This window comes from Mercenaria mercenaria, chromosome 8, assembly GCF_021730395.1.
Source record: "Mercenaria mercenaria strain notata chromosome 8, MADL_Memer_1, whole genome shotgun sequence".
In the NCBI taxonomy this organism is placed as follows: Eukaryota; Metazoa; Mollusca; class Bivalvia; order Venerida; family Veneridae; genus Mercenaria; species Mercenaria mercenaria.
Window position 1 is genome coordinate 45,330,554 of NC_069368.1, and position 25,644 is coordinate 45,356,197.

At 34.7% G+C, this 25,644-nt stretch overlaps 1 protein-coding gene across 2 annotated transcripts; it reads right to left on the bottom strand.

Moving 5' to 3' along the window:
- Positions 1-3,933: 3,933 nt before the first annotated feature.
- LOC123566450 (solute carrier family 12 member 3-like) lies at positions 3,934-25,538 on the bottom strand. 2 transcript variants are annotated; one of them, XM_045360561.2, is made up of 22 exons: positions 24,604-25,537; positions 22,810-22,953; positions 22,216-22,387; positions 21,889-22,028; positions 21,268-21,381; positions 20,142-20,253; positions 19,698-19,825; positions 19,248-19,490; positions 18,246-18,353; positions 16,356-16,479; positions 15,867-16,124; positions 15,361-15,572; positions 13,174-13,308; positions 11,330-11,436; positions 10,568-10,707; positions 9,533-9,691; positions 9,170-9,289; positions 8,182-8,296; positions 6,303-6,389; positions 5,978-6,089; positions 5,757-5,824; positions 3,934-5,374 (listed from the first exon to the last, which is right to left on the bottom strand). In XM_045360561.2, exons 1-22 carry the CDS (start codon positions 25,309-25,311, stop codon positions 5,239-5,241), a joined length of 3,642 nt encoding a protein of 1,213 aa, XP_045216496.2. In that variant the 5' UTR covers positions 25,312-25,537; the 3' UTR covers positions 3,934-5,238. The 2 variants fall into 2 exon arrangements, with proteins under 2 accessions (XP_045216496.2, XP_053405813.1); XM_053549838.1 differs by lacking the exon at positions 15,867-16,124 and having other exon boundaries at positions 24,604-25,538.
- Positions 25,539-25,644: the final 106 nt, after the last annotated feature.

A 25,644-nucleotide genomic window follows, 5' to 3' on the forward strand; every position in this document is an offset into this window, starting at 1 on the left:
GGATGTTGTAAAATCACTGTAATTAGTTTGATAGTAAAATATAGAATGAAGGATGGTACTCCTGGGAAATACTGTAAAAGACGCTCTAGACTAACGGGTTCTCGGAGATATTAGGTGTTCGTTTATGTAAGGTAATTTCCGTTATGTGAAATTTAAGACGCCTTTGGTTGGAACTCTGCAAAAACACGATACGTCCTGTTTATCGTGTAATAACCTCAAGTTTATCCTGTAATAAACTCAAGTGATACGACGATTAATTTAACGCCGATTGTAAAAAAAAAATACAAATGTTGTTGGAGACAGGTTTTAACTCCAACCGAACCATTCAAACATTATTTTCATTTAATAAAATGTATGCCATTGATAATATGAAAATTTCAAGGACATTTGTGGAAGAGGCTTTAATACTTTGAGTGGTATTCATACGATCGCATCTTGGCATTATATTTTAGACCTGGCCCTATTTTGTTTGTAACTTATTTTGACATTTTGTATATCCATCAAGTCTACGAATCATGTCTTTATTTAAAAAAAAAGTCTGAACATGAAATCTAAGAGTTAACTTTTGTGATGAAAACCAAAATATAAATGATATAATGTTACTTTTTCTTGTTTTTAACTAAACAATATAATGTATAATAACGAAAAATGGTATATTCGCCCAAAACCTGTAATCTGTAGTTGAAAACTATTGTTTTATCTAATGGCACAGAAAATGTTACTACTTTCGTGGATATTTAGGACCATTAATAATGTATGCTCTCTGAAAAAAATGCGACTTGATACAAAATTGAAAATCTGGTCGCATTTGCGCATGCTACAGTTGTTTATGTAAAAGATAAAATGTTTGAAAGACTTCAAAACTAGAAAATAAAAAAAAATGACATGATGGTTCTTATACAGATGTAAGTATGGAAGCACATGACGCCAAATGCTTAATGTCAAACGTTGATTGTCAAATGATAAATGTTGTTAATTGTCAAATATGGAACAATAAATGCCAAACACTTATTGCTTGGATCACTAGCCTTTTAAAAAAAACCCATTTTCTAAGCATTTCAAAGCAAACACTTTTGGTCCCATGTTCGCATGACCAGCAGAACATAATTTTATGTCATATCAGACTAGTACAACATATGTGTTCAAATAATTGAAAAGTTCGGTTAAATAATTTATGAGATACAACATAAACACAGGGATATATATCATAAACTCAGACAGTTAAAGGATCTGACAATATTTCATCAGGTAGCCGACAGTCGCTTTTGCCATTCAGCATTAAGGAAATGGTATGTAGCATTTGCTACCTGAAGCATTAAGAATTAGACATTTAGCAGTAGCATCTGGCATTTGGCAATAAGCATGGCACACCGGGCTTGCAATTTCACAAAAAAATAAAATCAAAATTAGTAAATACCCATTACATCACATCTAACCGTGGGTGCGTTGTTAAAACGTGGTAGGCGTGGCAATGCTTCTTTGGAATACATTACTCTGTATTGCTTGTTATGAACAGACTTAAATGACTTTTAGTTTTTCTGAAATTAATTTTAGATAAATGATTAAGATAAAACAAAACAATCATCAAGGAGAATCTATGCACGTGCTCAAATTCATTCTCCTACTTAACAACCGGTTTATTGACTAGAAACGGAATAATTACATAGATACCAGCAAAACGGAAAGAGCAATTTCACTTCTGCTTTAATTGCATTTATTCCCATGGTGATTTCTCCACTAATAATTGTTTTACTTATTTCTAATCTACTGATAAACGCAAAATTTATACGATTTGTATAATTAAAATCTTTAAACAAATGACGTACGGTTCTGAATCGTATGACAGATGGAACAACGTTGCCGCTTGTAACAAATGCAAAAATATTTCGTCTGCTAACAGATGGGTGCCTGGCGTTAAGGCACGTGCCATCATAAGCGCGCACTGCTTTGGCATTGCGCAAAGAAGGCCGTTAAGTGAAAATTCAAAGACATTACACTGTCTGATGAATTTATATTTGCTAAAATTATTCTGAAATGAATTAAACCAGCTCATTTAAACTTTAGAATCATATTAAGTAGAAGATGGTTTTCGATGAATAATCAATGTCATTGTTATGTTTAATTTTATTACTTCTTGTTGTATTTTGTTGCTAATTTATCATATAATTTGCGCGGTCCATTAGTTTAGCTACCATATGTGACAGAGGAATGGGTGTATGGCGGAGGCTTTCATGAGCTTTTAAAATCATTGGCATCCATTGTTTAACAACTTCGTAATTTGCGGTTCTTAGGTCATTTAATTTGTCTTTAATTTTCGCGATTTTATGACAAAACTTGATACCACGGATAAATTTTCGTTATTTAATTCCTCTGTTCCTTTGTTACCCGAGCGTTATCTTTACATTTTGAACACATCAAATAACAAAATACCAATTGCGTAACCATATATCAAACATATCTGCACTAAAACGGAACTAGATTTGAACGCGGAATATGTAAACAAAATTTTAAAAATATCAATCAAAAGAGTTCTTTATGAAAAAAAAAAACATAATAATCCAATACTTTTATAAATACAACAGAACTCATTAAAATAAAAAGCTAAAGGTGTTATCACGGAAATCACTGATAGCATCTAACGCTAGCAGAGCCGCACGTTGCGCACCGAGCCATCTTCTTAGTGATTCTTTTAAGAAAAGACAAAGCAAATGGAAAAACTTTATATATCTATTAACAGATAATTTAAGTTATTGCTAGGGCGGTATGTAACCGTTGTAAAGAGAATTTTGTTGTGTGGGACTATGCGTTTTTGCTAGCCAATCTCACACTTTTACGCAGAGCATATATTTCATGAAAACATACGCTTTGCAATAATCTAAATGTGCATGATTGTAAGCAGTATTATATTTTAGTATGTATGGTATTTCTTTAAAAGTTGAGGAAGGTTTTTGATACAATTATTTTTCAAATTTATAGACATTTTGACGTCATCAGGTTTCGCACACTGCCCCTTAAAATTTTAGACTGTCGTCTTAAATAAAGAGTAAAATTCATTTTCATTTACATATATTTTATTTCAATAATGTGTCATTACAGTTTATTAATATTAACAAAATCTGATACACGAAAATCTACATGTAGAATACGCAAGTTTAAATATTGTACAAGGTCTGCTGATGTGCATTAATTTAACAGCACAACTAAAAACTAAATGAAAAAAAAATTATATCAATACATGTCTGAACAATGCTAAACAATGCTTTCACAATGACTGATGTAGGGTCCACCAGTAATGTTACATGTCTGCAAAAACAGCGCTATCACAATGAAAGATGTAGTGTATATATAATTAGATGTAGTGTATATATAATTAGATGTAGTGTATATATAATTATGTCTATAAAAATCATCGCTATCACATCGGATTACGTAGAATCAGTCAGTAATGCTACATGTCTGCAAAAACAACACTATCACAATGAAAGATGTAGTGTATATATAATTAGATGTAGTGTATATATAATTATGTCTATAAAAATCATCGCTATCACATCGGATTACGTAGAATCAGTCAGTAATGCTACATGTCTGCAAAAACAACGCTATCACAATGAAAGATGTAGTGTATATATAATTAGATGTAGTGTATATATAATTATGTTTATAAAAAAATCATCGCTATCAAAACGGATAACATAGAATCAGCCAGTGATGTTACACATCTGTGTAAATAACGCAATTACAAGGAAAGGTGTAGAGTTATATGTCTGCATAAACAACGCTATCACAAAAAAATGATGTAAAATCAGCCAGTAATGTTTCATGTTTGCATAAAAATGCTATCACAATCAGACAGCAATGATTCATACATGTAAACAGTAATTAATGTAAATCAGAATAAATTATCTGTTATCTTAAAGGGTGGTTAATATAAAAAAAAAACAACGAAGTCGGTAATCTAACTACGAATTTAAAAAATCCACTGGAATAACATGTTTGATTTTGGTTAAGCACGCGTGCTTTCGGATATGGGAGACGTCCACTTTATAACGACCATCTGGTTGAGTTTCAGATTTGGCAGATTTTGGGCTTGAAAAAAAAACCCAATTAAAAATAAAATAAGATAATAAAGACAAATGAAATAGCAATTATCAAGGTGTCCTGGACAATCGTTACAATTACGTTACCAATTAAGGCTACGGAAATAATATTTTTGACATATGAACATCGTAAACATAATTCTCTTTCGGGTTGTTGCAATATAAGCTGATCTGTTATGAATAATGATATATTTGGAGTAATTCAAAAATATGAAATGCAGATTTCCACGTCACAAGAAAAATGATATTCTGACCCCGGCTTATATGAAGCGGAGCGTTTATAAGCCAATCTCTAGATAGTATATCAAGGTATATTATCTCTTAAAATCTAATGAAAACAGCTACAATTCAAACAGACCATTATACAAGCAATGAGTACCTTGTGATTTGGTTACCTTAAGCCTGCAGCATGAAATTGTTCGTACATCAGATACCTACGTATTACATTTGTTTCGAGTGATTACAGCGGATTAAAGCTAAATTGGCGTTAATAAAATCAGCACTGGTTTCTTGAAAATATTTACCCGTGTATTTTAATAGCTTTTTCCTTTTCTTTTAATTTGTTCAAATAATTACAAAAATTGATACACTTTGTTCGGGATACATTTAAATCAAGAAATATATGTTGTTAAAGGTTAATATTTATGTAAATCTTGCATGGTCTTTTACTGAGCAATGAAATAAATAATACCTGAAACTTTATTGTTTTTGTTTCACATTTCTCTAAATCTGAAGTTCACTGCTCACTTTTTATCTGAGTGTATTGTGACAGTATAACATGTACATCACGTTCTGTGTAAGGTTCTACTGTTCATGTGTTGTCATAAATGTCTTTGTAAAATGTTGGCCTTAGACACTTTAATAATCATATGGATTAAAAGCTGTAAACTTCATAAAGATATGATGCATTATGAGTGTAGGCCAAATTTTCAGCACAAATTCTCGCAAAAGAGATCTTTGAGCAATCGGTCATTTTACACACTACTCAACAGTACGATGACGATGCTTCTACTAAGAACACAACTGCAAGCTCACAACGGTCTTATCATTTGTCGGAAAACGTAGACAAAATCAAGGATAAGGAATCGACCTGTCGATGTACAAGTTTTATATACAGACACGGAATATATATGATCTACTATGAGTAGTAAGTGAGAACGCTTTCCTGGTTTCCTCGAAGTAGAAGGGTAGGGGGAAGCCCTTTTGTCAGAATCTCCAGCCAACCCATGTATAGACCTGCCGGGCATGACGTCTTCCGAGGTACCGGTAAAGTCCTGCAATAAACAAGAGAACTGAGAATATTCTATACTCGTAAGTTTTTCGACTCTTAAAACGACCACATGAAAAAAAATCTTTTCAAAGTATTCGGTTTCTGCAGACTCGTTATGTATAATGATTTCTCTTTGATAAACAGAATTTTCTCAGAAATGGTGAGAAAATTCTGTTTATCAAACATGGACACTATTTTACTTGTTTTTGATACTTATTACTAGCAACTGGATGATCAAATATTGTTTTCATTGTAAAGTACATCTACATGTACGAAATGATGTTTTTGTTAACCTCTATGTTGGTTAGAGATAATGAATTTACGTACTAGTATGCTAGGAAACAAACAGTATAATACAGCCTACGAAATAATGCATATGTACTTACATCACAATAAGGGATGCATCTTTCGAATGCTCCAAAAGTTTTTCTCTTATACGGAGATTTTTGTAGGTCTGCAAAAGAAGACAACACTATATTATATATCATAATTTCATCAAACATAAAGTATGACAAATACTACAGCCGAGATTTTTCTCTGTTTGTTATAATACAGCTATTATTTATTACTGGCATTTATCAAATGTCACGATAAACTTGATTTTTACCTTTTGTTTATGCTCAATCAGGTCGGTATCTGCAATTTTCCATGGGTAGTCTTCTTGGAATTCCCCGGGTTTCACGCGCCACTGATGCACGAGACTTTCAAACTCTCTGTACCTATACCATAATAAATGCGTTTATTTATTAACACATGCATTCATGATATGTACATTAATCAATTCATTTTCCAAAAACAAAAATCATAAAAGCATAAAACTGTTGTTGTGAACTAAGACACTACACAGGTATTATATTTGTCACATTGATATATCGCCTCGTTTTATTAAATATATATATATTTTTTAAATAAACCTGTACGCAGATACTTACGTTGTAAGCTGTGGTTTCTTGTTTAACTCGGTCACCACGGTTAGTTCTGAATATTCAATACGGAACTTTGCCAACAAAGAAGCCATTCTGAAATATAAAAACATATTTTAGGTAAGTTTTCTTCATAACTGATTTGACTGAAAAAAAAGCTTGAAATATATACAGAGTTTCCAGAAAAATAAAGTCTGCTACCAGTATGAATGAGGAACACTTGAGCTAGGTTCGGATCCGCAACTCTCTCCTTATTTTAGATGTTTGCTTACACTGATATTGAATTTTCACTAAAAATCGAGCTATTTTACAGGTGCACATGGACAAATATTGAAAAATAGTGTTGTACCCTTTCATTATTTAATTTCATTAAAAGATTAATAGTTATCAACTTAAGACATATCCTATCTATCGAACGATAAATGTATTCCACAAAATGAATACAAAATTGAAAATTTTCTCCACAAAGACATGAAAGTTCAACAGTTTGTAATGCTTTAAATGAAAAATGACTAACATTTCGTAATCGCATAGTCAAGTTCCTTTCATTTGTACAAAGATAATACAATCTCATGGGCGGTAAAATGGCATATTAATAAAATTTGTAATATTACTGAAAAGTTGCACAGGGGGAAAAAGCAGCAAAAATATATTTCTAGAGTATGCTCATAATAGAAAAATTCTTTCAAATAAATAATATTTTAGCCGTGCCATGAGAAAACCAACATAGTGGGTTTGCGACCAGCATGGATCCAGACCAGCCTGCGCATCCGCGCAGTCTGGTCAGGATCCATGCTGTTCGCTTTCAAAGCCTATTGGAATTGGAGGAACTGTTAGCGAACAGCATGGATCCTGACCAGACTGCGCGGATGCGCAGGCTGGTCTGGATCCATGCTGGTCGCACACCCACTATGTTGGTTTTCTCATGGCACGGCTCATTTAGTTGTGAATATTATCACAAGCAGGTAAACTTAGGGCTTACGAAGCTGTAAAATTGTTTCAACTTCTTACTTGATTGTTAGCCCATTGCAAAAATGCAAACAATGGATTTTAACTTCTCAAGTGCTTCCTGTATAATGTTCACTTATCAAGTCATGCATAAATTTTGTATATTACTGTTCCGAATATAAATCAGCCACCAAATTGCTTTTCAGCCACCCCATTGCTTTTGTATCCCCTATAACTCTCTTTCAAGGAAAATAAAGTAAAGAACCAATTATTTATTTAAAGAATAAACGAAAATCTGACACCTAACAACTGAAAAGATGCACATGGGACAATTCTTGGTTGAATAGATATGCACAAAGATCCTGAGAAAGTCAGTGTTAAAAACCTACATTTTATTCATGAAAGCTGAAAGGCTGAAGGTCTTAGAAAAAATATTAAGACTTCAGATAAGTCTGAAATTGTAGTGGTCAGCCTTTAAATTTTCTAGTTTTGTTTTCACTATTTTTCTTGAATGGGGGTATCCATCACATTATATGAAATATTGTTTAGAATAAGATGTAATTTATGAAGAAAAAAAGCATTTTGCTGAAAATGTGAAGAGTTTCAGTTACATACAAAAATAAACCTATGACCATAAAACCATAAAACTTGGTTTGAAAAATAAAACACAACTTTGAAAACAAGCTTTCATGTAAAATGTCACACTTTTCATGGTACACAGGCGACAAATTCAGCTATATTTTATTATAACTTTAAAACCGCTCGCGCCATTAAACTGAACGTTCATACATTTATTCACTACATCGATTTGGATTTAAATGACCCAAACACACTTTCTAATACCGAAAACCCTCATTATTTTGTAAACCGTAAAACCACCCAAATGTTATTACTAAATAAGGAATATGTAAGGGAGAGTACTTAGTTAATTAATACATACCTAGTCTGGTCTTCAGTAATGTCCCCTTTCTTCGTACATTGACAGAATACACGCAGTTTTGCATGTTTCCATTGTTTTCTTTGATGTAGAATAAACGGCAAGAGAAGCGTCAAGCCTACAAAAATGAATGCAAAGTTTAATACAAGCGGGTGTCTGACGATTAAATCTTAACTCTTCTGTTTTTCTTGCTACGATTCTGATTTCACTTCGAAGGGAAATGCATTTATCAAGTCGGTCCAAAATATTAAACATGTACATAATCTTTTACCTTCAGCTGCCAATATTTTCTTTATTTTGCATTTTATGTTGTACCTTCTGCTGCCAATATTTCCTTTATTTTGCATTTTATTTTTTACCTTCTGCTGCCAATATTTTCTTTATTTTGCATTTTATTTTTTATTTGCATCGTAACGTCCCCACATAACCGTTAGACTGCAAAATGCAAAAACAAACTGAGTTATGCCGGGTCTTATTTATAGGACTGTTATCATGTAACTATTATCAAGTGACTGTGAATAATACTTTGCATTTTGTCGTTTCAGCCTGGCAATATTCTAAAGATAACAGACATTCGAAATAGTACCGGATGATAATGCTGAATGTAATATTCAATATTGGACAAAATATTTCAATTTCTGTACGGAGTACCAAATTTATCAATTTTAGATTTTATTGAAACGGTATCAAAGTCTTTCAGTTGAAGTGAGGCAAGGTATGATACATATAGATCACTTATACAACATTTTTCCATCATAACCCTTACCATGCTAAATTTCTATAATGGACTGGTCCATCTTCCAATTTGGGCAATACCATTTATCATTTGAAGGGATGTTTACTAAAAATTTACTGACTGAATAGCGAACAGTGCAGACCATGATCAGACTGCACGGATGTGCAGGCTGATCTTGGTCTGCACTGGTCGCAAAGGCAGAATCACTTGCCGCCAGCAGGCTAAGGGTTAATAAACGTGAAGTATTATTCCTACCTCCGTCATCATACAGCCACCAAACATCTATGGTACCGTAGTGTTTGTCCTTAAAGTTTACAGTCTGTCTGTCAGGCAGTGCAGGGGTACTCCTGATATTGTCCGCATTGGTTTGTGCCTCTGAATAACATAATTTAAAATATAATATAGTGAAGCTTTTAATTTCTGCATTCAAAAGAATTAAACACCATATTCATCAATCACATTTACCTGAACTGGCAATTTCTGTGATTGTTGTTACAGTATTCTATACTTTTCATACAAGGATATACAAGTTTTATTCGTACATAACTACAAATGACAGTTTTTAATTGATTAAAAAGTGTCAAATTTGTGATCCAAAAATGAATTGAAAGAAAATACCTTCAAATGCCAAATTTTCCATTCCTTCGTCCAGGGTGTTCAAGCGCTTCAGTCGCATATTGTTTGTTTTTACTTTTCTGATATTTCTCTCATTGCTGTTATTTGAAGTGCTGTTAGATTCTTTAGTAGTGTCTTTATCTGTAGCATCAAGTGCTTCATCTGTCAAAAAAAATCAATAAATTTATCCACTAGAAACTAGTCTACAACTTTGATACTATATATATTACAAGTCTGCAGACTGACGTAGAATACGATTCTTTTGCAGAATAATCCACTTGAAACATGCAACTGGCGAGTACAAAACATTCTAAACTTAAAACTGCGACATCATACGCGGTAAACTAAAGTGGAGATGGAAAGAGGGAGATGAGTCATTATAAATACATATGTATAATTATGAATGATTCCGACTATGATATAACTTAAAGGACATATTTTTTTCATTCCCCAGTGAAGGAGAACAAGGATATATTCATGCTACCGTAGACGTTTAACTAAAGGATAGGTTGTTGTATTCCAATAAAAGCGGGAGAAGACATGTTCCTGCTATCATATACGGCGAAATCATGTGAGTTACTTGTCCAACAAAGAGTCTGTCGCATTTTAGAGAAGGAAGAAGAGGCAATGTTCCTTCATTCACGTATAGTAAGCTTAATAACAAATTGTAGCATTCCAAAGAAAGAAGAATAGGACTTTCTCTTATTACAAAGAATAAGAAGAGGACTTGTTTCTTCGTTAGTTGCAAAATGAGAAATTGTAGCATTCCAATAAAAAAGGGATATTGCTTTCTCCTATTACATAGAAAATACTGTAAAAAAGGGATTAGAACATACTATGCTATGTTTCATATATGGTATATGGTAAGCTTCTAAATCGTTCTACTTGTCATTTAAAAAATGCGATATTCTTGCCAAGTTTGTTAATATTATACTTTATTAACCGTTACCATCACTTTAGACTTTTCCTACCTCAGTATATCAATATGCTTGTCAGGAAATGTGGCTTCAAAAACTAAAAAAAATACATCTTTCTTACCATCATCATCATCGAGTTCTTCGTCTGATTCAAATAGTTCCGGATTATCTAGATCTAGTAAATCATCTGGAACTTTGTTTCTATCAAACCCACCAACAGAACGTAAGATCCCTACGCTATATTTCAAATCAAAGGCATCTCTGAAATATATGAGACTCAAATAAGACTTAGTACGTTACAAAGTATCTACCTATATATCTGACATATGAGCCACGCCACGAGAAAACCAATACAGTGCATTTGCGACCAGCATGGATCAATCCGCACATCCGCGCAGTCTGGTCAGGATCCATGCTGTTCGCTTTCAAAGCTTATTGCAATTAAAGAAACCGTTAGCGAACAGCATGGATCCTGACCAGACTGCGCGAATGCGCAGGCTGGTCTGGATCCATGCTGGTCGCAAATGCACTATGAAGGTTTTCTCATGGCGCGGCTCATATGATTTTATTATACAAGTCAGCGATCTAAACCAAAACTTATTCGTTTAATTCTTATATTTGGAGTTTATGTGTTTAGACTTTGGTTGATCGCTGCTAACGGACACCTGCAATTAAGAGAAACATCACTGACTTGATATTAAATGGCTAGATATTAAAAGATCCTTGGCTTTTTTTTTGTTTGGAAATCGCGGATTATTCGAGCACTTTGTCCGTTCCCTTATAACCTCGAGCAACTGGCGCTTTAACATGATTTGTTTTTTTATATAGTTGGACGCCAGATTATATGGCTGGACAACGGTTTGTATGAAATATGTTATCTTACTGTATGACATTAAAGTAGTCGAGAACCTCTCTCGGTTCAGCCTTTTGCCAGTCGTTCTTGTACCCGAGTAGCACCGTGTTTGGTCGTAATTTACCCACGCCAACAGCCTGTTCATAAAAAATGCTTAAATTGATCTTCGTTGTGTAATTATATTCTCTTTAAAGTGAACAAGTGACACTATAATCGACAAAAACTATTAGTTATGTTAACGTCTTTTTCATCACACAAGTAATCTGGTGTTTTATTCAATACTGTTTAATTCTGAAATGTGCGACAAAACTTTGAAAAAAAAAATAGATTGTTAACGTGATAACGTATTTGCATTGAAAAAAATTAATACTGACAACACTATAAAAAGTAAACTAAATTGAAATTATTTAATCGATCACTTATAATCAAATAAACTAACAAAAATACAATCTGTTTTAACTAAAGGAGGACTTGTACACCTACACACACGCTGCTAAAGATGCAATATTAAGGTGTACGCATATTGCTATAAATGCATTTTTTTCAAACGGAGGACTTATACACCTATTCTGGTCCTAATATAGGTACACACTCGCTATAGTATAACCTGACCGAGGAATTGTAAGTTATTCTGCTACAAATGAAGTATTGCCTGTCTAAGGACTTGTACACTTATTCTGAAGGTTTAAGCGTTTCTCAATATCGTTGAATACTCACTGATATAAATGCACTATTACCTGAAGGACATTCTGAATGTCGGTGCACACGCGCTGTTATAAATGAAGCATTGCCTGACTAAGGTCTTGTACACTTATTCTGAATGTCGGTGCACACGCGCTACTATAAATGAAAGCATTGCCTGTCTAAGGACTTGTACACTTATTCTGAATGTCGGTGCACACGCGCTGCTATAAATGAGAGCATTGCCTGACTAAGGACTTGCACTTATTCTGAATGTCAGTGCACACGCGCTACTATAAATGAAAGCATTGCCTGACTAAGGACTTGCACTTACTCTGAATGCCGGTGCACACGCGCTACTATAAATGAAAGCATTGCCTGACTAAGGACTTGCACTTATTCTGAATGTCGATGCACACGCGCTACTATAAATGAAGTATTGCCTGACTAAGGACTTGTACACTTATTCTGAATGTCGATGCACACGCGCTACTATAAATGAAGTATTGCCTGACTAAGGACTTGTACACTTATTTTGAATGTCGGTGCACACGCGCTACTATAAATGAAAGTATTGCCTGGCTAAGGACTTGCGCTTTTTCTGAATGTCGATGCACACGCGCTGCTATAAAAGAAGTATTTCCTGACTAAGGACTTGTACGCTTATTCTGAATGTCGATGCACACACGCTACTATAAATGAGAGCATTGTCTGACTAAAGACTTGCACTTATTCTGAATGTCGGTGCACACGCGCTACTATAAATGAAAGCATTGCCTGACTAAGGACTTGCACTTATTCTGAATGTCGGTGCACACGCGCTACTATAAATGAAAGCATTGCCTGACTAAGGACTTGCACTTATTCTGAATGCCGGTGCACACGCGCTACTATAAATGAAAGCATTGCCTGACTAAGGACTTGCACTTATTCTGAATGTCGATGCACACGCGCTACTATAAATGAAGTATTGCCTGACTAAGGACTTGTACACTTATTCTGAATGTCTATGCACACGCGCTACTATAAATGAAGCATTGCCTGACTAAGGACTTGTACACTTATTCTGAATGTCGGTGGACACGCGCTGCTATAAATGAAGTATTGCCTGACTAAGAACTTGTACACTTATTCTGAAGGTTTAAGCGTTTCTCAATATCGTTGAATACTCACTGATATAAATGCACTATTACCTGAAGGAGGACTTGTACACCTATTCTGAATGTTGGTGCACATACGCTGCTATAAAATGCTTTCACCTTCTTGCTCTCAAACCATCTGTATGCTGACATGGATCGAACTCGGGTCATGTGTTCCTCAAAGTCACCCTGAAGACAATATGGTGATAGCTACGTTGAATACATTGTATATTTATGATCAGTGTCAAGTACTTACTCTCCACCGATGTAGGTTCAATATATCTGGCTTATGGAGGTTCGGTGGTTCTGACCAGATGCCCCCATGCTTGAGACAATTCCCGAAGGGGGCATCTGGTGTCGTCGTCCACCATCAAAAGCTGGAGAAGTCGCCATGTGATCTAAAATGTGCCGATGTGTCCCAACAGACAGAAATGTAAATGCTGGTTCATTATATTCCTTGTATTCATTGTATTCCTACGCATCATGTGCTTCTGAATTTGATTTTAATATACCTCTGTAATGGGACAATTGCAAGTGTTTTGTTTTTGGTGGTGATGCGCTAACCCCCTCAATAAAGTTGGTAGCGCCATATCCGTGATAGTGCGGATTCAAATCAAGCTCGGGCTTACATATAATTTTTATATCCCAATTCAGTGGGAAATGTTTTGACTCTCCCATATATGACATTGCCCTTTTCAACCATTTGGAAATACGATTACTTTTTGCATACATTTAGAACACTTATTGGAACAAACAAAAACTCGTTACTTAAAAAGTGATAAATTTTCTGTTAAAAATTCATTTAACCGGCATCAATGGTAAGAGCTAAACTGGGCTATCAATATAATTTCCAACTGACTGCTGGCGCGTTTAATAGCGCTATTTTCATTTCAATAACTCATTAATTGCGTTAAAATATCAAAACCAAAATCTAACCGGGATTAAAAGGTTAAAAGAACAAAGAAAAAAAATCTGCATAAAATAGACGCGAAAATAGCCGCCACACAATTTGTTTAAATAAGGAAAAACAGATGAAAGAAAATGACGTACACCGCTTCACACAGGAATTCAAATTAATGCAAAACTCGACACTTGCATGTTACGATATGCGGTAATTTTTTAATCTTTTTTTTTTTATAAAACAAAGCAATATCAATCACTCTGAAGTTAAGAATACTTTTGAAAAAGTAAAAAGAGATTGAATAGTTAGATATCTATAGGATAACTAGTCACTCGCAAATTCATAATAGGAAATCAAAATGCCTTGTGTCGAGTATAATCCGGTAGGAGACGAAAATATAATGTAAGGTGTAAAGATCACAGGAAGTGTTGGCTACAATGAGGTAGTACCGTGGTAATCCCGTCCGCTAGTACTGTATAAGACGTCGGTTCGATCCCCAGCGGGGATTACTAACAGTGTGTGTATATAAGATACCAGAGCTAGATTTACCCAGGAGACTGGTCCGAAAATGTCTCATTAATTTCAAATCTTTCATGTAAATCTATTTATCGTAAACTGCCAAATTACACTAATTCATCTTTTGAAACAGTTGCAGCATGCAGAGATGACGCACATATTCGAATACTTAGCAATTAACTACATGAAAGACGTCTTTTTATTTGACATTATTATAAAAACACACAGCTATAAACTGCAGCACGTTCAAGTTTATAACACGTGTCCATAAATCAAAACCTAGATGAAACACGTGTAACAGTAAAAAAAGTGTTTGAAACACGCTTCCGTATGTCAAAACCTACATGAAACACGTGTCCATAAGCTTAGATAAAACTGGTGTTCATAAATAAAAAAAACTATTTAAACACGTGTCCTCGAATCAAAATCTACAAGAAACACGTGTCCATAAATCACAACCTACATGAAACATGTTTAGATTAATCAAAACCTACATGAAACACGTATTCGAAGATCAAAATCTACATGAAACACGTTTCAAAAGACAAAAACGTGTAATAAACGCGATTCCATAGATCACAGCATGCATAAAACACGTATAAATAAACCAAGACCCAAATAAATCACGTGTCCTTAGATAAAGACCTACCTAAACCATGTATCCAAGCATCAAAAGCTACCTGCAGTGCGTATTTGCAGTTATTAACATGTGTACATAGATTAAAGTCTCTTTGAAAAACGTGCTTACAGCTAAATACATATCTGAAACATGTGTCCACAGTTCAAAACCTACCCAAAGAACGTGTTCATAGCTAAAATCCTACCTGAAAGACGTGTCCACAGATCAAAAGACTCTGTTTTTTCGTTATCGATGCAGCAAAATCTACAAGGTTTGCACGATTTCTCGGGTAGCCAGTGAGCACGAGTATCTGTGGGCGATAGTTCTTCACGTGATCATCTACATTTATCAGTTTAAGCGTAGTTTTCAGGGCGTCTCTGTAAGCATTAGCCTGTGTTGATGAGCCCCAGTTTACTTCTGAAAAAGCAAAGAAGTGTCAAAATAACAGAACTAATCCGATTTGTATATGTTGATGTTTCTATATTGTTTTCTGACGCGGCCAAACTAATTAAAAGCTATCTTGTCAGGACTTGCTTCGAAAAAGAAGGAACTGGCTAAACCGGTAACTACTAATTATTATGGCCATCGCGACATGCCACACGACTTAATCGACTTAACAAAAGACAAATAAGAATATATACATTTCTTTAACTGAATTTTTTTTTTGATAAAAACTGTACATCTTATTGCTTATTACTTTGAATGACAAACCTGGCTTTGTTCTGAAGACGTAGAAATATAGACCGGCAACTATCATAAATGTCACCAGAGCCGCCCACCAGTTGATCAGGAACATGACCGCAATACAAAGCAGGGAACCAAGTAGGCTTAACCATTTATTGTAATACTTGAAGCCGGGTCTAAATCCTGGGGAATTTGCCACCGAGGCATCGAAGCACGAGAAGTTGATCATTGCGTACGCCATCAAGAAGAAATTAGAAATGATCGGCGCAATAAGATCAAGAGAACCTGCAAGTAAAACATCTTATGAGATGAATTGTTGTGAACCTAAAAAAAAAATTAAAATGAATTCTAATACCATTGGAGGATGTTGCGTGTGACATTCATGTTATCAGAATGGTATCTTTTTTTTTTAATTGTTTTATAACCTGATATCAAAGTGTATTGTTAGAAGACTTGGAACAATACGGAATTTAATACTAACGTTCATCAGATCTGTAAAATAAATGCAAATCTTACCAACGCAAACCATGGCCAAACATATACCAAAACAAAGAAAGTATGCTCGTTTTGGTTCACCACTAGGTCCGTAGCCCTTTGCAAAGACATGTATAAAAGGAAAAAGTTTGTCCTTCGCCAACGCCTGAAAATTTTAAGACGTTTTAACAATAAGCAAACATGATCACGTGATTTGAGTAGTATAATACATTACAATACTGTCTTGAAAAACAACAGATTTTTACAGTTTCATCGTTGGTCAGTAGGATGTGTTGAAAGGTTTATAAGGACATATCAAATCATCGAAAAGAAGTTAAATATAGTGTTTTTTTTTATTTTATAACTTCATATAGCATTAAGTTTTATCAGATACCAAACACATTGCTATTTTTTATTCATATCGGTCTCGGTGAATATTACATTGGTTCGATCTATAAATTTGAATATTCACATCACCACCATACAATAACAGTTTAATAATGTTATGTAAAGGTATTAATTCGCGTTGATCACATGTAAAACTCTAAAAAAAATTCACGACACTCTTAGTTTTAGTTTATACTAATTTATTTTAGCTCCATTGTGATGAAAGCTTAAAGTTTGTAAAGCTTATTTGAACCACTCTCAAGTTTGCTTCTTGGATAAAACACGTACTGCTGTCATATGAGAAGGCATGGTCATGACCCCGGTGGGGCTCGAACCCACGACACTATGAGACAATTAAATGAGTAAATATTATATTGTAGCTTGTTTATTTAGTATTATCACTATTAAACTGGGCTTTCAGACATTTATCATACCGGGTGGTAATTGGAAAATGCAATTTACACATGCTAATTACCTTAACACAAGTGCCATCTCGGAACAGATTGTTTCTTTATTAATAATAAACCATACTAAGGAAGCAATTATGTGGCACACAACAGGGCGAAGTCCAATATGGATACATATTAAAATGTTCGATTGCACAAGCAATTGATTTAAAATTAGCAGCAGTTGCCAGATGCAATCATCAAAAAGAAAGCAAGATTTGATCAACAACTATGGTAGTCCGTCTGGGCCGGAAGTATGCTTACTAGTATTTTTCACCAGAATGTCATCACGAAAATTACGTGCAATTATAAAAATCTCGTTTAATGAGAGAGTGAAACTCACACAGGTTCTTTATTATGCTATAAAGTCATTAGTACATTCACACAAATTACTCTTTTAGTGAAAATGCATCACTGAAGATGATTTTTTTAAGATTATGCAGTAGCGATGCATGTCTTTTAACAAAGATGCGATGTCTGTTTATAACGAAGATGTGGACTTCAAAGTGTTTGATTACTCACAATTCGATCATTTACCCAGATTAGATTTGTGTGAAGCAGTAGCATTTATAAAAATTATTTGAAAGGTGTGGTTTTGTTCTTAATTTATGGTCATTAAATATATATTGATTTCTGCAATATATGGACTTCCTTGATCGAATATTTACAATCAAATATGCAGACGTAACACTTTCTCGGTTGCCGTTTGAAACTGGTCTGCAATGAAGATTGGAAATGTAAGGAAAGAAAAAAAAAGATTTTTATATTTGTCTGCAAACAATGAACAATGGAAATGTAAGGAAAAAGAAGAAAATGTTTATGAGATCGGTCTGCCAACAGTAGTCAATAGAAATTTAAGCAAAGAAGAAAAAGGGTTTCGAAACAGACCAATGGGAATGTAAGTAAAGAAGAAAAAGGTTTTTGAGACCGGTCTGCAAACAACGGGTTTCTGATGGTGGCCTGCAAACGCTGGAAATGTGTACACAGGAAACACTGTTACTGACATTGGTATGCAATCAATGGAAATTGAAAACAGAATTAAAGGAGAAAATGGTTTATTAAGTGTAATATTCTGAGACATGGTTATGATTGGTTTTACCTGAAACACTTTTGGCGCTCCCACCATACTGGCTAACGCAGACGACAATGTGGCGGAAAATATACCGGCCAGGATCAGCGGTCTCCATGCAGAGGCTACACCAACCATCTAGAAGCGGAGAGAAAGAAAGAAAAACATTATAAATTATTTGAGCATCTCATATCGACATCACTAAATCAAGCACAAGGTCGAAGCCGCACCGGCTGCAGCAAAGCCCATTCCATAATGCTCGAAAAACTCAAGACTAACATGAATTTTTTTCTAACGGTACTTATCCTTTCTTCCTTTCTATGCAACTTTATACTTTTCATACTATATATTTTGCAGCTTATGAACTTAAAGTTTTAGAATTTTGCACATGTTGTTAATACACCGTCAGGTTATCTTGTGTGGATCTTGTAATCTAGAAATTCTATTTTTTCCATTTTTTTACCCCCGTGCTCCCTTCCACGCCCACAGTCTCGCATACCAGAGGTCTACCACGCTTCCTTAATTTGTCTAGGGATTTTGACGAATATATGATGGATAAGAATGCGACGCCCCATGCTTGCCCATAATGTATCATTATTGAAAATTAAGCCATTACTATGAAAAATATAAAAGGAGGACAGATATCGACTCAAATGTCACATAAAAAGTCCCTCTACAATTTCCAACTTTCGGATTTTTGCAGATGCTTACTTCTGAACTAAAGGGCAGTGCGCATACAGAGTCACGAAGCCGGGGGGGGGGGGGGGGGGGGGGGGGGGGGGCAAAATATTTGCAGTTATACATTTCCAGACGAAAAACTGCTAAAATGTAGCATGATTCCTACAGACCTGCCATGTGATCCAAACAAAAAAAAAACAACAAAAAACAACAAACGAGCAAATGTTTTAAGCTAACCTACTATGCAAGAAGATACATGCATACTTCATGACAATGTCATTTTAATATCATACATGTCATGTAAATAAGTCGGGTACATGTGAAACAAAATATATGAAAAATTAAAGAGCTTACCCCAGTATCTTCCAGAAGACCCGATTCACACGACTGATTGAATGCTTCACATTGTTGCACTATGTCTACAGTTGGAATTATGGTAGCGTTGGTAACTGGATCTACACCCATTTCCGGTGACAGAAGTTCTCCAACAGCCGTGAGCACTATACAACCGCCAATGGACCATACCATAGTAATATACACGAGTGATGTGAGTAAAACAGCAAGGAAAGTCCCCTTCGGAATTGCCGTTTGTGGGTCCTGAAAATTGATAAATTAAGGTAATTTGTGCACGGAATATACCGGATCTTGTGTAAACGGCAAATATCTATTCCTGAAGGCATACCTAAAGGGAATAAGAAAATAGGTCAAGTTTCAGTGCGGAGTTTAATAATCAATTTCTGAAATATTTGAAATTGAAAGTTCTTTGTATTAATTTAGAAAAACATCTTTTGCATCTAATATTACCTTAAGGTCTCCGGAAATGTTGGCCCCTGCAAGGACACCGGTGGCCGCCGGAAAAAATATTGCAAAGACTGAGAAAAAACTATTTTCCTCTGTGAAATGTGGAATGAAGTTTGTTGAAAATGTTTCATCTGAAAGTAAAAATAAAGTATGAGAAAAATGCAACATCACAGAATCCAAAAGTTAATTTTATCGAAAAGTCTGTTTTGTTTTACCTATGCATGAAAATGATCGCTTATGAAAAAATGAAAGGTCTACATAATACTCTAGACATACATTTTTAAAGATGTATTTGTATATCAATGGAATAATGCAAACCAATTAATATACTACATGTAACTTAATTAACCCATTTCTAGCATTTTGGCATTACAGTTCAGTAAATTACATGTACAAAATTGTTTTCAATGTCTCGAAAGCCATGGAGTAAATTTCCAAGCAGTTTACCATTATATCCGACGACACCTTTCCACTTTTTTTCATCGTCGGGTGGTATGAACGTGCCGACGAAGAAATTGATTATAGCAATAGTCAGTATGGCCAGTAACACAAGTTGCGCCTGTAAGAAAGCAGAAAACACTTTGATTAAGAAATTGTATTTTTTTTCACAAACTTTTAATGGTGCAGGAAGAAAAAAATTCCAATCTCTAGGCATTTCTTTAGGTAACTACGGACGTTTTGGTTGAACCATCGACATTCTACAAGCCAGCTATTTTTATTCTTAACATGAATGAGTCTGTCACCGAAGGGTTAAATTCACAGTGGTGAAACTGATGTGTCAACGGCCTCAGTCGCCTGGTCAAGGAATCCTAAACGGATTCGCAACGGGCTTACGAACTGCAATAAGTACTCTGGAAATATAATGTAGAGAGATAAATGTGTATAATTGCCGTTTTAGATCAACGATACATTGATTAAATAATTTTGCTGCACATCACAGGTTATGCTTCTTTAAGTGTAAATGTCAAGATCAGCATATATACATGACTCATCCAATTTTCAGAAGATGACAATGGACTCCTTATTTTTGATGCCATAATATTTTTTTTTAAAAAGTAACATTCAGCGGAAGATTCATCAAAATTAGCTCAGAAAATAAACCATCAGATGCTGTATAATAGTCTTTGTACACGGTGCTGATCTGAAACTTGTTTTATTTTTCCGTGAAATGACCAAGATTTTGTACAATGTATGAAATATTTAACACTCTTATAAAAGCATTCGAAATTTAATTAGCGATACAGTTAATATGACCATACCATGAAGGTGAATTGTTGACCAAGCCCAGGCAGAAACTGTATTTGAAGTGGAGAAAAAAGATACCTTATCAATGGTAACAGATGAATTACAGATAAATAACTTATTAAATCGAAATGAAAAGAACAATTACTATAATACACAGTAATTCGAGTCTAATTAAAATGGTCAAGTATCTGTCTTTTTTTATTTCAATATTGCTCGATAATACATGCCTATCGGTAAAGTTCATCTAGGGTAGCGATATATTGTGGCAGTTACTGATATTTATGCATGAAGGCGCCGTGCGGAGATTAAATCTGCACGTGTTATTTACCTTCGCCTCCCATTCCATACCAATCAGTACGATTCCCAAACACAAACAACACGTGGCTAGACCAATGATTCTAACTTCATTAATACTGTCACCAGTAATATAGGCGTCGTTTTCCTGGAAAAGATGTCGTAAAATAAATGACATTTGCCGTAAGATAAATAACCCTCCGCCTATAGTCAGTATACCGTAGGTTAAGTTATTTCAAAAATTTGTATATTTCTTCACTTGCATCTATCGTTGTATAGTGAATTTTATGATATCACATAATGTATTTGCAAAAAGAATCAAATGCTCTTGCGCCTTTATGGATCAAGTGACTTTTGATTCGCTGTAAAAGGTATAAACGCGAGTTTCATTTTCACTTATTATTACTGAAATGTATGCTCATTTGTATTAGGCAGCCAGCGTTTATTTCTCTGAAAAATGGTCATTACATTTCCTAGAACATGATAATGTACAGTTTACGGGATATTTCACAACAGCATAAGAACGATTGAAACTGACACCAGTCTTTTAAATATAGAATTTTGTTATAGATCCTAAATCGCCTGATCAGTACTCAATTTGATTCTCATTTTGTTGAGATTATACGGTAATGGAACAAGTATCCATGACACTTACCCACATAATATCTCTGACAGTTTCGGCAAAGCCAACAACATACATTGCAGCGGCGATAGCGTTGGCGAGTGCGAACACAACACCAATAGAACCGCCAAATTCAGGCCCTAAACTCCGGGATATCATGTAATAGGCTCCACCTGTAATTGTGATAATAACGTCATTTCAAACATAACATTAAGTCTTTAGGAAAAGGGTTTTATTAACATATTGTATCTATTTAATCAAACAAAACTTCATATATCGCGCGATATTGTCCTCCCCAACTTTCATCCCTAAGTCGCGGGTACAAATGAACGATTAAATCAAACAACTCGTTTGGCTTACCTCCCTTTACTTCCCCATTTGTACAAATTGCCGACATTGACATGGTGGTTATAGACGTAACTATGCCTGACAAAGCGATAATGACAGTAGCTAGTCCGATACCCGCTTGGCCAGTCACCCAGGACAACCTCAAAAACAACATCACACCAAATATGTTCAATAAACATCGTACCTGCAAAAATAACAAAGTCGAATGACAAGTCTGTATTTGTCTGCCTATTTTTTCCAAAACATTTCAACGCGCAAATTACTAAATGTACATGTCTTTTCTTTAAAATAATCTAAGTTGATTTTTTCCTGTCTATTTTAAAATGTTTTCGACTGGCTTAATCAATCAATCAATCGATCAATCAATTAATAAATCAATCATTGAAGAAATCAATCAATCAGAAAGAAAATCAATCAGAGAAGCAATCAATCTATCAATCAATCAATCAGTGAAACACACATACATACTACATGCGTGCGCGCGTGCGTGCAAACATACATACATACATGAAAAGTAAAGAGGAACACTGGGGTGAACTTTGTTTAGCTAGGAATAAATCCTTCCCTGTATTGTCCTTTCCGTGACATTCCGCTATAAAATCTTACCAATACGCCCTGTATCCAACCAAACTTGAGTCCAGAGGTTGTAACCGACGTACTTTTTTCTTTTCCTTCCTCAACATCATCGTACAACTCGTCAGCAAACAATTCGGTCGGTGGTCCCGTCGGCGTATTTTGCTCTGCCGCTCGCTAAAATTATACACAATACATGAGCTATGAAATGTAAACGGATAATCTACTTGGGTCTTTCAGCTGTTTGATTCCTTGAATATTCAATACAATATACAAGACTGTCAGTCTAAGCTGATAATACATGAATGTCCACTATCAGTGTGACAAAAGTAATTTCTTGTCAATAGTAGGTAATCGTGCATATTTTTCTTCTTTTCTTTTTGAAAAAATAGAAAATGTACTAAGTATTCTTATTTTAGTCTCATCAATACATGTTCCACATTAATATAAAAATACAGAATTACAAGAGACTGTAAAGCATTCAAGAAAGACAACTCCACAGCCCGTAATGTATCCCATCTCGCTCAATAAACTCTGGGTGTTGTATCGTTTCCCAAATTAATTCTGAGACATCTTCTAATGTTACAGGTATGTTTTTTTTTCGTATTCTTGACATAAGAGTTTAAATTATATTTTAATATGAAAAATAATTAAGATGTTTTAAACCTTGACAAACAGTGACAGTTTTTGTTTATTTACACAGTTTCTAATGATAAAAATAGGAATGTCTTAAGCTTTTAAAGGATGTTACACGTTTAAGCATATAGGAGATTAACTAATCCACAACATAAACAACAAGAAAAAAACGTTTGCTCCTAAATACATGAAAATAAAAAAATATTTTTGATTTCTAGAAAAAAACACCCTCTGGTGGTTTCGTAATCTAGGATATATTTCATTTACGACCACTTTCTGTCATAAAAGTGAAAAATTTTACAGATTTATACGTCAACTCTGACAGCCCGTGAACAATTGTAACGTTTCAATTTCAAAGCACTGTACTTGAAGAATTTCATAAATTTTATATGGTGTTTGTTTTATACTAAATACTGCACCTCTTAACTTTGCACGTATAAAATCCGACGTATAATTAATTTTCTTGCTTTTGATGATTACATCGGGACCAGTTTCATTTTCTTGTTGTTGTTTTTTTTTTACGAGCTGCATAATTACAATAATTAAATCCGTGTGTTTGTTATGATGCAAAAAAGTGATGTAAAAAGTGCAATATGAAATATTCAGTAAATATTAAATTATTTTTAAAAAACGAAGTTGGAGAAAACAATCGGGCACTGTGAAATGTCGAAATATAAAACTATTTAAACAAGGGGAAGCGCTTCGTTTCTTCATTATTTGACTTCACTAGTATAAAAACTTTAAAAAGAGTTCCGTCTTTGGACAAAAACACATTTTATATTGACAAGGAAACTAACTCTGACCAATGACTTCTTAATAGCATAATTATAACAGACGGATACGCACGGATTTGTGAATGGGCCATACAGTCCCCAAATTAAGGAAGAAAAATACCAGCAATATAAATTGATATATGCCTTACGTATTCTTACTGTAAACTTCACAAAAAGGTCAAAATATCTCTGAACATCTTGTGGAAATATTTGAAATCTATGCTTGTTACTATTTCAGTCTTTGAGAATTTTTATGCTGTTGGCCTCAAGTACAATTACCTTAAAGTCTGTTGGCCTCAATTTACAATAACCTTAAAGTCATCAGTGCGAAAAAAAACAACAAGCAAACAACAACAACAACAAAAACACACACACACACACACAAAAACAACAACAACAACAACAGAAATACACGTACCAGGTCATCCTCGCGAAGTTGGTAAAGTGTCGGCCGCTGGTTGTCAAACACGCTAATTCGATAGTGTTCTAACTGTGGAACACTCTCTGCAAAATCACCGCCTATCGTGCCTGTGTCCGAAGCGTTCCCAATAGAGAATACCGACACTTTCCCGTGCTGTGAGGGTCTTGGCAAATGCTGAGCTGGCGGATAATAGAAAACTTCCGCTGAAGATTTCCTACTTGGAGGATGTTCGGCATAATAAGCGAACGGCTGTGATGAAATCCGTCGGTAGTTTGGCGCCAGAGGAATTCCCGAGTAAACTGGATGCAAATATTGCATCGGTTGAACAAATCCGCCAGCGTCGGTATTCTGTGAAACTTTCCTGCTGTTAGGCTGACTATGGCTCCCAACATCACTATGAAACGATACTTTTCTACTTCCGGGCAAGCCGCCTTCACTTCCAGTGTCCAGCGTTTTTAGTCCAGATTTTAACAAACCATGAATGCCTTTTGTATCAGCATTTGATTCCAAATCAGTTTCATCTTCCAACGAATTTTCGGGGTCCTTATAATGTGAGAATGGTACACTAGTGTCATTAGATTCCAGATCTTTATCCATGTCTCCCATTTCGTTTCCACTTTCTGCAATAACAGCTATCGTTGGTAATGTATTCGTATCAAACTTATCAATGGCTTTTATAGCATATGTAGTTTGTTTATGATCCATGTCTGGTTTAATTAAATCTAATTTACACCGTATGTTTTGTCATAAAATAATTAATTGTCAGCTTTGTAATTACGTCGCCGTCTGTCAAAAAATAGCGCGTTTACGCAATGCCACGGATAAAAAAGAAGTGCATAATCAAAATCAACATGTTTAATTTGTACTTCTTAGAAAAATATAATGAAAGTGCGTAAAACAGATCACAGGTTAATTTCAATATTTTCGTCGTTATACGTCAACGTATGTGCATCTTTCAACACTTTAAATGAAAGATCTAATGTAGTTCAAATATATAAATAGTGTATACCACATTGTTTAAGTTTAAAGGGTCTGTGT

Bases quoted from the DNA above. Each gene is read 5' to 3' on its own strand.
- LOC123566450 (XM_045360561.2), bottom strand. From the start codon at position 25,311: ATGGATCATAAACAAACTACATATGCTATAAAAGCCATTGATAAGTTT. The intron at 11,437-13,173 runs GTAATAGTGCAT...TTTTATGAACAG, and splicing joins GTGTACAAGTCCTCCTTCAG to GCTGTTGGCGTGGGTAAATT. The intron at 10,708-11,329 runs GTAAGATAACAT...CATATATTTCAG, and splicing joins GACTACTTTAATGTCATACA to AGATGCCTTTGATTTGAAAT.